Source organism: Sinocyclocheilus grahami, unplaced genomic scaffold (assembly GCF_001515645.1).
Source record: "Sinocyclocheilus grahami isolate Dianchi unplaced genomic scaffold, SAMN03320097.WGS_v1.1 scaffold709.1, whole genome shotgun sequence".
Taxonomy (NCBI): Eukaryota; Metazoa; Chordata; class Actinopteri; order Cypriniformes; family Cyprinidae; genus Sinocyclocheilus; species Sinocyclocheilus grahami.
Genome location: NW_015505888.1, coordinates 428,387 through 442,782, shown reverse-complemented (window position 1 = coordinate 442,782; position 14,396 = coordinate 428,387). Strand labels below are relative to the sequence as shown.

Sequence of the window (14,396 nt, the reverse complement as noted above, 5' to 3'; positions counted from 1 at the left end):
CAGCATCATTACTCCAGTCTTCAGTGTCACATGATCTTCAGAAATCATTCTAATATGCTGATTTATTATCAGTGTCGTCATTTTTTCTTTTCTTTTTCTTTTTTTTTTTTTGTAGCTTGTGATACGTTTTTCAGGATTCTTTGAGGAATAAAAAGAATAGCATTTATTCAAAATATAAATATTTTTTTTAACAAAATACACTATCATTCAAAAGTTTGGTGTCAGTAAATTTGTTGGTTACACTTTATTTTAAGGTATCCTTGTTACAGTGTAATTATACATTTAAGTACTGAGGAATATTAATTAACCATGTACTATATGGTTAAGGTTAGGGTTTGGCTTAGGGTTACTTGCATATAATTATGCATAATTTATTGTTATTATAATAGTAAGTACATGTAATGTGTAATAAGGACACCTACTTTTTAAAAATAAATTAATACTTTTTTTTTCAGCAAGGATGTGTTAAATTGATCAAACGAAAATATTTCCATTTTAAATAAATGCTGTTCTTTTTAACTTTTTATTTATCAAAGAATCCTGAAAAAAGTATCACAGGTTTCAAAAAATATGAAGCAGCACAACTGTTTCCAGCACTGATAATAAATCAGCATATTAGAATGATTTCTGAAGATCATGTGACACTGAAGACTGGAGTAATGATGCTGCAATCACAGGAATAAATGACATTTTACAGGATGTTAAATAGAAAACCATTATCTTAAATTGTAATTATATTTCACAATGGGTTTTTTTGTATTTTTGAACAAACAAATGCAGTGTGGATCAGCATAAGAGTCTTCTTTAAAAAACAAAACATTAAAAATCGTACTGATCATGCCTATTTTTATCTGATCAGTGTACCTCTTTGACATCAGCAGCTCTCTCCAGCTCTTCCCTGCAGCGCAGTAACTCCAGCTCCAGCTCGGCTCGCTCCTTCTGACTGGTCTCATACATTTCCCGCAGATTTTCTAGTTCATTCCTTAGTCCGTCGCACTAACAGACATTATTACGCTGTTAGTTTAGAATACATTTTCTTATGAAAGCTCTCATATATGAATAATGGATGTCAGGGCGGTGTACCTCTCGCTGCTCGTGTGTGGCCTTCTCTTCTGTTTGCTTGAGCTGATCTCTCAGTGAGAGGATCTCTGAGAAACCTCCTGTCCAGCTTACTGCCCTAAACTCAATAGCGGAAAGGCAGCGCTATCCTGCAAATATGGCGGATAAACAAGAACTCAACGCGGCGTTACGTCACATTCTCATTCTTTATTGGGAGTTTTGAGACTGCCCCGCTTATTTTAACGTTACCTTATCTCGCTCCAGACCAGGACGTTTTCAGTCAGATTCAGCTATATGTGTCTGCATAAGGTCAGTAACTAGCTAGTATGTCTGTTTTTCCTATGTGGTGTAGTGTTTTAAATTAATGAAAGTGTTCATCCTTAGTTTAAATGTGCTCACGTCACGTGAAAAGCCTATAAATGGTTTTGTTGTGTTTGATTTATGTTTGTTTTGAGATGAGACATGAGATTCGTTTCCTCGCTTAAATTCCTCTACAATTTGTAACATTCTCAATCCACGTCCGGAGACAATATTAAGGCAATAATTCAATAGCATTCTATGTGTGTGTGTACTTCGAGCCTGTCAGTCAACATTAGCGTGCCGCCCACAGGCTGAATAACGCAAGGACATTAGATCTCTGCCAAAGCTATACTTCTTTTGAGTTTATTATAAACTAGCGCTAGGACCCAGAATCTGCCCCACCTAAATTAACGGTCAGGAGCTACTGTGAGCAGCGCTGTGTCATATGCTATAGCTGTGCACAAGGTGTTTGAGTCTCAGCTCCAGGTTCAGGCTTATTTGTTCATCAATGACGTCATCAGCGGCTAGTCCCTTTCATCACATATAAATCGACTTAAAATATCAGAAGTCGTTCAACCCCTAGTAGCTATACTAAGTCAAGAGTAAACCTAAAGTAAATGATCAAGTGCAAGTACTTCCTACAGTTCTTTTTAGTAACAACTCTTGTGTAAGTGAACTATACTTTCTGGAACAGTGTTGTAAATACAACTTAACCACTGATTTCTAGTCGTGTCCATTTTTGGAAGGCCAAACAAAGTAGTTTCGCTTTCACAACGAAGCACACAGCGCCTTCACGACATGGCGGCAGCAACAACAATACTACAGCGAGAATAAAAGTTACGCCTTCTTTCTTTGTGTGCACATTTGGGCGGCATTATGCAAATCTTCCCACATAGTGAAGTAGACGTGTGGGGGAGTGTTAGAACGAGGCATTTTAGGTAGGTGTGGCTGACTCTTAACTTTTATAAAGAATATCTCTTTGGATTTAAGACTTTAGTCTTTGCAACTTTACAGATCTTCTTTATGCACCAAGAGCTTGTAACACTCCAAAGAGAAAGGAAAAATTGAAATCGCATCATATGACCCCTTTAAGTAAGACTAACTACACTAGTCAACATTTGAAGTGGGTCAAAACCTTTCATCAAAGTTGTCCTAAAACCAAAACAAAACCCGTTCTTGTCTTAGGACAACTTTGATGAACTTTTTTGATCCACTTCAAATGTTGACTATTGTAATTAGATTTTACAGTGTATAATGCAGAGATGTTTGCCCGATTTGCAGTCTGGGTGAATCACCAGGTCAGGGCCAGTCAGCAACTTCAGTCAGAATAGACAGATTTCATAAAAAACCACATAGTGTATGAAGGGCACAGATGTGTTTTTTTGTCTCATTTTTTAGACTAGTTCCATCCAATCCAGAGGATATCAAAACATGTTTGATATTTTGACCCGGTTTAAGAACACATATTATTTCCGTCATGCATCTCCTAGTATCGAGGCATATGTTTCTGTGTGAGTTTGTTTTCTGAATGACTTGAAATGCTTGCTAGTGTTTGATCCTCAGCTGTTTAGAGTATAACGCTCAGTTTTTCCTCTGTAACAAAGTCGGCAAGTGTATGATGACTAGTGTTTTCAAATCTGTAGCAAATTTTGGAATTATGGGATTTTGAAATCTGATTATCACATTTTTTGACAATTTAACATAATATTAACATAAATTATTTAACATCATTTATGTTTTTGTTGTTGTTGTTGTTGTTGTTTTAGAAATATGAATAAGCTTCCATCCTATGTGCAATTTTATGATTTCAGATGTCAGAAAATGCCAGAACTGGAGTTGCTCACCTCCTCTTCTGCAGCATCTGTAGTCTGTGATTCAGTCTTGTGTTTTCATCTTGCAGCGCATGACATTGTTCCTTCAGATTGTTACATTCATCCATCAACAGACCCACTTCACCTAATCAAGTAATGCAAGAAATTAGAAAGATATGACATTTACATGAATATTAACCATATTAAAGTGTATGTCTGTACAAGACACTTCTGATTAAAGCAACTTACAATATCCTGAAATAAATATGTTGGTTTTGCTTAAAAAACGTTCCCTATGCACAGCCATCTCTCAAGATTTATATTGTACCATTCCTCACCCCTTTCTTGGCCTTTCATTGCCAGGAATGATCATTATAACCAGTGGGATGCATGCAGTCATCCTCGCTCTCAAAAGTTTACTGCATCTTCACATAACATTGACAATTACCCACACCATCAGCTATTCTCCAGGAGCTCTTCCCACTGGACACTGTGTGCTGCAAACTTTTCCGAAATGCTTCAGGACTCCACCCTTTATTAAAACTAGTGTGATTTATGGTCATCACTGCAGGACGCTAACCAGCTTTACAAATTGAGCGATTCCATCATGCATTGATTTTAAAATGATGTCAACATGGTCATTGGTGGATGTTTCAGACATAGTCTAAATAAAAACATCAACATATCTGACAGAAAATGTACAGTTAGTTGAATTTATTGTGCAATCTGAATCAAAGTTTGAGGTGATCAGCATTTCATATTAGAAAATAACATCGTATACATGAATCCTCTATTTTAGCTTTTGAGACCAGGGTTTTTAAAAATATGAAATATGGAGAGTGTGAATTCCACATGAATTGTAATTTATTATTGCCCTGTCAGGTTTCATAAACTGGCCGAGAGCAGCTGGCTGAAAGGAGAGCAGAACATTATTGATTTAAGTAATAAAATATAATATTATTATTTAAACCTAGTTTTTTCCACTGGGGATTGTTATAGTTTTTAATTGAATATTGAATACATGTCTACAAAGGGGGGGGGAAACTTTGCAATGCACCTGCGTAGTTGTTTTTGGATTGAATTTATGACTGTGATGTGTATGTGCTGTACACTGTTATAGATTTTGGAGGTCAAAACTCAACTTTTATGTTGATTGTTGCATTGAAAATGTTCAGCCAATGTTAAAACATATTCAGTTCACAGAATTAAATTGAGTAAACTAAGTCAACACAACATTTTGAGTTTAGACCACCAAAATCTTTTACAGTGTACCTGCTTTTAAATTTATTTTTTAATTGATCTACTATTTATATATACTATTTATACTATTTCCATTTATCATCAATGTAAATTGTGATTGTTTATTGTATGTTATTTATAAACAGAATTTATTTTAAAATGAATAATTAAGTTTTTAATACACATTTGTTCGTAATGTTATTGTTTTTGTCACCTTGAATAAGTTAAATTGTAAAACTAACCATAGTTTTAGGTATAATTCCTCATGTTTAATAACTTATACTGTAATAATGTTGATAATGTTCACAATTGTTTATGTTAGCTCTAGATATCAAAGTAAATGTCTCAGAGCTCTTTCAGTGTGTTTCTGTTCTCACCCTCCTTCCTCTGCTGCAGACGGCTCTGGCTCTTCATCTCTATTTCTGCTCGGAGCGTGACGATCTCCAGCTCGTACTCCTGGCCCGTGTTCTCCAGTCGTGAGGTTTCGGCCCGAAAGCGGCAGAGCTCCTCCTGCAGACTGGCGATGTCGTTCTCTCTTTCGGCCGCGGCCTCCTCCGCCGCCTGCTGCTGCAGCAGCACCTCCTCCTGCGCCGCCCGCAGCTCCTCCTGCGCCTCCAGGAGCTCGCTCTCCTTCTCCTCCTCCAGACTATCCATCTCCTCCTGGACAGAGCGAAGCTGTGCTACAGGGATCGGGAGATCAAAAGAAATTAGGGGTGTAACGGTACACGTATTCGTACAGAAAATTTTTGGTATGGGTCTTTCAGTTCGGTACGCATGTGTACCAAACAAATCGTTCCATTTTTTTCAGGAAATTCAGACAATAAAAGCCGTTTTGACACTCTTTGATGTGGCGTGACATATCGCTGTATAATAACGTCTCAGATCAAACACCTGTGGGAGTGAGTGCGATCATCCCTTCCTCTTTACTACTAGTTATAGTACAAAAGAAACATGAATGAACATCTCATGCCTCATGTAATCGCTCAATCAGTGTTTCAACTGCGGAAAGACATCATTAAAACAGCTTGTAAACAAAATGACACGTACAGTAGCATCTCATTTACCTCAGTCATCAGTGTCTACAGCTCGTCAGTTCACCAGAGAAATCAAGTCTAGTGAAGAGCATTTTGTGAAATATTAGACTATATACTCATTATATTTTACTTCACCTGTTAGTGATGTCTTAATTATGTAATGTATATGTTTAAATAAATATTTTATGAAACAAATTATGACTGTGTAAATTATTATATTTCAACAACAAATAGAAATTTAATTATTTAGAAGTTAATGTAAAAACAATTTGCATGTTTGCATGTTATTATAGTTATTAAGTTTGGACTCTGTTGTTAATTGTAACCTTATAGTAATGTAAAAGGGCTCCCTATACTTTAGAGCAGAAGCTGAGGTAGATTTTTATCCCTAAGAAAATTTTAATTATCACATCATTTATAACATCAAAACCGAGGAACGTACCGAACAGTCATGTTTGTGTACCGTTACACCCCTATAAGAAATGCATGACTTTTTTGTATGACAAGCATGGAATGTTCACTTCCCTCCTTCCCAGTATTTTGAAAGAAAAGTTTACTCCTCACAAATAATAATTGCTGTTAATAGTGTTCATCGTCTGTTTGATTACGTCTTTAATTGATTCTTCCGTACATTTCTGCCATATGTACATTAACTGACGGTCACCACTGATAAGCTACCACTAAATATATTGTAGAAACTTAATTTTCTGTAAAGTTGCTATGCAATGATTTGTATAGTGAAAAGCGCTATACAAATAAACTTGAATTGAATTGAAATGAAATAGACAGCATATGCTTTGTTATTTTCTCATCTAATCTAATGATAATCATCACATCATCTTGGGTTTGAGTATTCAGAACGTAGAGTCGTTGTTACCTTGCAGACGCTGGATCTGTCTCGTGAAGGCCTCGGCCTGATGAGCACTAGCTAAACGCTCCTCCTCAAGAAGACCTGGATAGAGATTGAGAAAAACATTTGAAATAGCTGAAATATTTAGCTTTAATGTAGAACATTTTAACAACACAATTATGTATAACAAGCTACATCGCACAAGCAAGAGCGTTGTTTTATTTAATATCATCACAGATAAACAATCAAAAGTGGGCCTATGATATAATTTATTTCTGCTCTGACAATGACAGTTAGTTTGAATTAAGCTAAATCAGAACCTCTCTTTACATGTTGCCAAATGAAGTGTTGCAGTGACATACAGTGATAGTTAAACTGCACTCTTGGGACACTTCTTGACCAATGAAATTAGACGACCAGAACAATTGTTGTATGGCTGTATTTTGTACCCAAACCAGGGCAGGGCTTGATATAGGCCAGTCTTCAGCATTACTCTATATATTGCCAATTTTTGTGGCCATAGAACTGGAAATAACGGCAGGTATTTTACACAACAATGCACTAAAAACCCCTACTTATCAGAGGCAGAGAATGAGCCCCCACTTATAAAATGTTTGTCCCTGGTCCTGTGAATTTTAGCAGCGACCTTGACCTGATGAATGTAGTTCAAGGTAAAGCTCTTGTTTACTTGCAATTATTTGCCTCAAAGAAAATGATTAAATAACTTTAAAATAATTGATGCAACAAATATTGTAAATATTGGCAAGCTTGCCATCACAAAAAAAAAAATATATATATATATATATATATATATATGTATTTATTTATTTATTTATTTTTGGTTAATGCAATTAATCTCAAATTTGAATTCTTTTCTAGCCTTTTATGTATTTATTTATTTTATTCAATGCAATGTAATGCATCCTGTCTGAAGGCACAGTTTCTCCCTAAAGAGACACAATTATATGTAACAAAGTTTTTTTTTAAACACACACACACACACACACACACACACCACAGAAAAAAAAGATTCTGTCAAATTCGGTGAATGTCAAAAAGCTTACATTCAATTCATTACTCATTCTTAATGAATTATTCATGTTATCTTATGCAGTCCTAATTTATCTATACTGTGTGCAAAACCGAAATCCACATATCCTATATTAAGAAAAATCTGTACAATAAATTTCTATTTTTTAACATTAGTTAAAATAAACTAACAATGAACAATACTTCTAATGTTTTTTAATGGGCCTGAGCTAACATGGAATAACAATGAACAGTTGTACTTTTATTAACTAACGTTAACAAAGATAAATACTGTCATTGTTAGTTAATGCATCAAATATTAAACATAGTTAAAGTTGCAGTCCGTAACTTTTTTTGGTAAAAAATTATCCAAAATCAATATTTGAGCAAGTACATAACCAGCCAGTGTTCAAAACTATCGCCTTACTTTAGCCCGATTCACAACGGTCAGCTTATAATAATGTTTTTCCACACATGCTCTTCAGAACATTAGATTCATCTGTTGGAGCCGCGCCGACTCACAACCCACGCAAGCTAGATAATTCCTCACACAGCTGCAATTCCAGGTTTTCAAACAGAGATGGCGACAAAGAAGCAAAACTTACGAACTGCAGCTTTAACATGTAGCTTTTGTAAAGTGTTACCAAAATATATTCTATTTAAAAAAAGAAAAAATATATATGCTACATGCTGTACAGAACAAAAAACCTAAAGAGAGAGCAATGACATAACTTAGTCTCCATAACATTTATATCCCGTCTGCAAACCAAGAAGCTGGGATGGGCTCCAGATGAATGACATTTACGTACATGCAAGTGAAAAAATTAAATACTTTAGCAACCCAAAACTCCTCTTTGAATTTCACAGGCTGATTTTATAAACTTCACCCACATTTCGAGCACCGTTTCAGATGGGTGTCTAATTTCTGGGAGTTTATACTGTATCTTCTGTTTCAGACCTGATAATTCAGTCACGTAGTGCACAACTCAAAATACTTGAAAGCTCTTCGGTATGAAAAGCGGGTGAGACTGATCTAATGCTCTGTCTGTGATCAGAAGTGAGCGGGAATAGCTGAGCGCCTCACTGGAGATGATCCAGTTTGGATAAAGGCATCTGCTGCCCAGGACAGCCTGTCTGGAAGCTTCCCTCAGCACAGCTGTCCTCTCACATGCCTGTCATGTTACACACACACACAGCCCACAGTCACCGCACAGCCAAATCATTACAGAGTCCCAGGAGTCTGTCCGATACAGCAGGTGACTCATTATAAATGCTATATATAGAAACTATTTTACTGGGCCTGTCATTGAGTAAAACGAGCTAAACACGAGAACACACCACATTCAGCTATATCTCTGACAAATAACGCTCTGTAACATCTTTTTTTATGACATCGTGCACCAGGGTTCCTATAAGTGTTAGTCATTTAGCAGTCACTATTATCTAATGCAAATTTCAGTGCAATTAAACATAGACATTAATACTCAGATTCAGCTATTTTAACAGCACTGCCATCTTAGAATGGTTTCAGATCATATAATGTAATGTAATGTAATGTATATCATGAACCAAATATGCATGCATTCTATAATATATACAGTAGTTAATTATTTGAAGTTACTGGTTTGACATTTAATCATTAAATGTGTTATACAAACATTTAACTCAAAACGTTTTAAAAGGCACAAATCTGCAACTTTTTGGCTTGTGACAAAAAAACGTGTCCGTTTCATATGATCAGATAGAGGGCGTCATGTTAACACATTTTATTTTAAGGTGTAATAATTCTACATTTAAGTGCTGAGTATTTACTATATGGTTAGGATTTAGGTTTGGCCTATGGTTACTTGCATGTAATTATGCATAATTTATTGTTATTACAATAGTAAGTACATGTAACATGTGTAACAAGGACACCGTAAAATTAAGTGTTACCTAAAAAACATTCTAGGTGGACCTCCAGGGGAAAATCTAAATAAGCAAGCATGACATGAGCTCTGTAAGTGTCAGGTCGCTGGTGTGAAAGTGCTGTGTTTGTGTGGGAGTCTCACCCTGCAGCTCCAGAAAGCTCTCCTCGTGTTTCTGAGCCGTGTCTCGAGCTTCTTCCAGCTCAAGCAGGAGCTGCAGCACCTGAGCCCTCAGCTCCTCCAGCTCCTTCTCCTCTCCAGCATCATTCAGGACGCTGCGCTCTTTTTCTGTGCTCATGATGCTTTCCTGATGTCACTTCACTCTGTCACCTGAAACAACAACAGTAACAACATTTAATCAGAATGACCAGCTGAACCGATTAAATAAGTACATGCATTTCTATAATAAAAACAATTCAATGAATGTGCGCTCCCTGGTGTGCTTATGTTTATTTACAACAGCATGTAACATTCAATCAGCTCATTTCAATCAGATTTTAATTTAAAAATCCCGTTACTTAACAGTCACTTACAGTGAAAGTACAAGTGAAGTGACATGTGGCCAAGCATGGTGACCCATACTAGGAATTAGTACTCTGCATTAATCCCATCCAAAGTGCACACACACAGCAGTGAACACACACACACCGTAAACACACCCCTGGAGCAGTGGGCAGCCATTTTTTGCTGCGGCGCCCGGGGAGCAGTTGGGGGTTCGGTGCCTTGCTCAAGGGCACCTCAGTCGTGGTATTGAAGGTGAAGAGAGTGCTGTACATTCACTCCCCCCACCTACAATCCCTGCCGGACCGGAGACTCGAACCCACAACCTTTGGGTTACGAGTCCGACTCTTTTATGGCTTAAAAGGTTTGTTTTAGACTTCTAATATTTGAGTATGAAATTAGTATTACTGCTTTAGCATAACAATCTGATTAATAGCTTCATCTTGTGGCGAATGCAAAAAAAAAACAATGAATTATTGAAAAACAGAATATTGTTTTACACAGTTTTAATTTTTTCTTATATGTACTAAATTAGATATTATGAGACAATTTAAGTAAAATATACATATACTGACACATTTTAAAATGATTGTTTGTTTGTTTTTGTAACTTTATGCTTTTAGTCATTTGCTCAGTGATGGTTGATTTTGGTTGTATTCTTCAGAAATCACCATACTTTTTTAAAGATTTTGGTATGACATGAGCAGTGTTGGGAAGGTTACTTTGGAAATATAATAGCTTACAGATGACAAGTTACCCTATCTAAAATGTAATAAGTAGTGTAACTATTTCAATTACTTTATTAATGCAATGTAACAGATTACATTTGATTACTTTTTGATTACTTTTTTAAATTTCTAATGTTTTCAACTGTTAATCATTTTGAAACATGTAAAGCAGCAGGGTTAAACTTACAGTAGAGCTCAACACTGATTACTGTCAGACTTTCAGAATCCTTAATTTAATTTTAAAGCACAGCCACCACAAAATCAGACTTTAGCACATCTTTTTACTTTGTGATCGTTCTGAGGTTAAATACAGATTTAACATCATAACATTAAATAGTTTAATAGCTATGATACTGTTTTTGAAATCTAATCTTTGCATAGCTATGACAGCAAACACTGGCATCTAACAATGGAAAGAAAGAAATCAAATGTGTGTGTGTATGTTTATGTGGTTTATGAGGACACAAATTTGTATAATAACATGGGAATGACATAGGTATTACAACGAGAATGTGCTTTATGAGGACATTTTCAGTGTCCCCGTAATTCAAAAGGCTTATAAATCATTCAGAATGAGTTTTTTTTTTAAACTAAAAATGCAGAAAGTTTCCTGTAAGGGGTAGGTTTAGGGGTAGGGTTGGTGTAGGGCAATAGAATATACGGGTTGTACAGTATAAAAACCATTACGCCTATGGAGAGTCCCCATAAACCATGAAAACAAACCTATGTTTGTGTGTGTGTGTGTGTGTGTGTGTGTGTGTGTGTGTGTGTGTGTGTGTGTGTGTGTGTGTGTGTGTGTGTGTGTGTGTGTGTGTGTGAATATATTCAAATGTAACCCCCTTTGTAATCGTTAACATTTAACATTGTCTTTTTTTCTCACATTTATTTTGTAATTACTGTAAACTACGTAACTCCATTACATATAACTAGTTACTCCCCAACACTGGACATGAGGGGGTAAAGGGAAAGCAAATTCATCCATCAGCATCTGGAGCTGTGAAAGTGTTGGAGAAAAACTTCTGGAGTGTCAGGAAAAAACACGAGTGCAGATGGAGAGGAATGAGAAACAAAAACCGTGCGAGGAAATGGAGGCTGGAGCTGAATGATTGAAAGCTTTAGACAATCCCAGATTCTTTCTTTTCTATCTCTCTTTTTACTTTTGTTGTTGGAGCTTTTGTATGTAAAAAAAAAAATCTCAGAAAAGTTATTCCTGTTAACAAAATACCTCAATTTATGAATGCATTGCTCAATACAATTCAGATTCCAACTCCTGTTTGAATTATGCCTAACTCTCAAATTCATTATGTATATTGTGATATTTAGATGAATTAAAGTCATTAACAGAATTAAAATCTTTCAGTTATTAAGCAGCACTTTCTGCTCATTTCAGCATGCTGAGCTGTAATAAGGATCACATCTCTATAGATATGACGTCAGTGTGGGTATATTCTCATGCGTGAATTGATTAATCTGTCGCTGGGATGAGGATGCTTCATTAGAGTTTGATAGATTGGGGTTGTGATTAGGAAATGAAGTGTTACGTCAAAGGAAGCGCAGTGTTAGTTCTGAAGAGCGACTTATCCATGATACACAGTGTGTAAGCATTTTCTTTTCTCTATTCTAGTTTACAATTTTCTAGTTTCGACTCTTTTAAACTTATCACAGTATTCTATATTTATACAAAGAAAAAATCCAGCTCCATTTACTAATGTTTTCATCAAAAAAAAAATTCTGTTTGATGTACAAATGGGAAGCAAGATCACAAAAATGCTATTTTCTCTGTGAAATTGGCTTAAATTTGTGAAAGAGCAGATCTATCTTTTACGCCGCTCCTGACTTTAGTATTACTTTAGCAAACATGTGCCTGCTTATGGTTTGGGGACAAAACAGTCTACAAAAGGTAGCTAAATCTGACAAATTGCAAAATCATGAAGCATTTACTTCATGAAATCAAGCAAATGCTTTTTATTCTAAAAAATACAACAACAAAAAATGTGTGTGTCTACTGTTTGTTGATGTCTTTTATCTGTGTAGCTGTGTAGGCGTCCATGAATAATCCATGCAATCCCTCTGTGATTCTGTGAAGCAGCTCCTCATGTTCACAGTAACCCACAGCAGCACATCAAAAACCCTTTGAGCAGAGGACAAGAGCAAGATGAAAGCAGACACAACTCGTTCAGAGGGACAAAATAAAACATAAAATATATTAATAGCATTTAAAGACCATTTGACCAACAACACAAGCAAAGATCATTTAAGATTCAAGTGTACAACACCAGCAAATTACCAGCAAAAATACTACAAATCATATCTGGCTCAAATATTACATTAAACCTTAAACTATTTGGCATGCTTTCACAAAAGGGGGAGCGCTCTGCTTTGCTGCTCAAAGAGGACTAATTTGGGATGGATTAATAGAAGAAGATATCTGTAGTGCAAGTTTTCGTCAGAAGAGTGAGAGTAGTGAGGACCACTGGAGGACACTGGAAGAACTGTAAGCAAGCAACGGCTTATAGAGTCAGATCAGTCTTTCTAGAGTATAAACTGCGCATTTTGCATGTGTTGGGGAAGATACTTTTAAAAGTAATGCTTTACTATATTGAGTTACTCCCTAAAAAGTAACTAATTGTGTTACCTAGTTACTTTTAATGGAAAGTAATGCATTACGTTACTTTTGCGCTATGTTTTCCTCATCTGGGCTGAGCTTGCTTGTTTGATTTAAATATAAAAAAAGTTATATTTCTGGCAAAAGTAAAACCCCTTTCACACCAAAAGTGACATGAATAAGCATCAGGCTGAAGGAAGTATAAATTTACGTCTGCACAGTTCTGGATTGATTGATTGATTGGTTGATTGATTGATTGTCATTGGTATATAAAATGTGATTAAATGCATATTACATATAATACATAAGGATATCCCATCCTCCTCGGAAAAAGCATCTTTTAGGGCAGTCGTGGCTTAATGGTTATAGAATCAGACTTTTAATCCGAAGGTTACAGGTTTGAGTCTCAGTTCCAGGAAGGATTTCGAAAAGATATTTTCTTGTAAATTAAAAAGTAATGCGTTACTTTACTAGTTACTTGGAAAAGTAATCTGAGACCCCCAACACAGCTCCTTAATCAATCACCGTTACTATCAGACACTCGAAGGCTTTTACTCAAGTGGTATTGGAATTGGTGACTTGTAAGTCTTTGAGGTATCTCTGCTTTTACTTGAGTAAAGTTCTCAGTTACTCTTTACGCATCTGGGAAATGATAACAGACAATGTAAGGGGCTGAGAAGTACCAGTGTAGACCTGACAACGGGGGAAACATCCTGGATAGGCCATCAGCATTGCCATTTGCTGTCACTGCCCAGTTACCCAACAGGTAATACCTCGACTCCAGGACAGGACACTTAATGGTCGGTGCATCTTTCTATAGAGGGTATGCATGTGACGTCACCTGCTGGAGTGCCACTGAGTGGCAAAAAGACTGAATAGCAGCATTGGTTTTCAGCATGAATGCTGCGACTGATCACACAAAACACATCTAAAAGGAGAAAGAGCTTTGAGATTGACTGTACAAATAGATTTGACAAGAAATCTGCTGAAAGCTAGAGAAGAGAGAAACAAAAGAATTTCTGCAATTCACAGAAACAAATGGACTCCAGGCAGCGAAACACGGATTTGCAGTATCATGTAATGTCAATATGTTGAATTTTGTGGTAAAATCATACCCTATATATTGTATTGTTATATATTGTATTGACAACTCATCAATTAAATATTTACCAACTTATGTTCTGCATAACTGGATGTTTTTAAATAAACACTGACAAAAACTATATACGTTTTTGGGCTGGACGATATGACGATATATATATATATATATATATATATATATATATATATATAGAGAGAGAGAGAGAGAGAGATTTCATATTATAATTATTTT

At 36.0% G+C, this 14,396-nt stretch overlaps 1 protein-coding gene across 1 annotated transcript in view; it reads right to left on the bottom strand.

Moving 5' to 3' along the window:
• ccdc136a (coiled-coil domain containing 136a) overlaps window positions 1-14,396 on the bottom strand; it is a 33,848-nt gene that overhangs the window by 12,955 nt on the left and 6,497 nt on the right. Inside the window, exons 2-5 of the mRNA XM_016244135.1 lie at window positions 9,374-9,559; window positions 6,321-6,395; window positions 4,787-5,089; window positions 3,204-3,315 (exon numbers count right to left, since the gene is read on the bottom strand). Of these exons, the coding sequence (XP_016099621.1) occupies window positions 3,204-3,315; window positions 4,787-5,089; window positions 6,321-6,395; window positions 9,374-9,527 (644 nt within the window). The 5' untranslated portion in view covers window positions 9,528-9,559. The remainder of the gene's footprint in view (window positions 1-3,203; window positions 3,316-4,786; window positions 5,090-6,320; window positions 6,396-9,373; window positions 9,560-14,396) is intronic.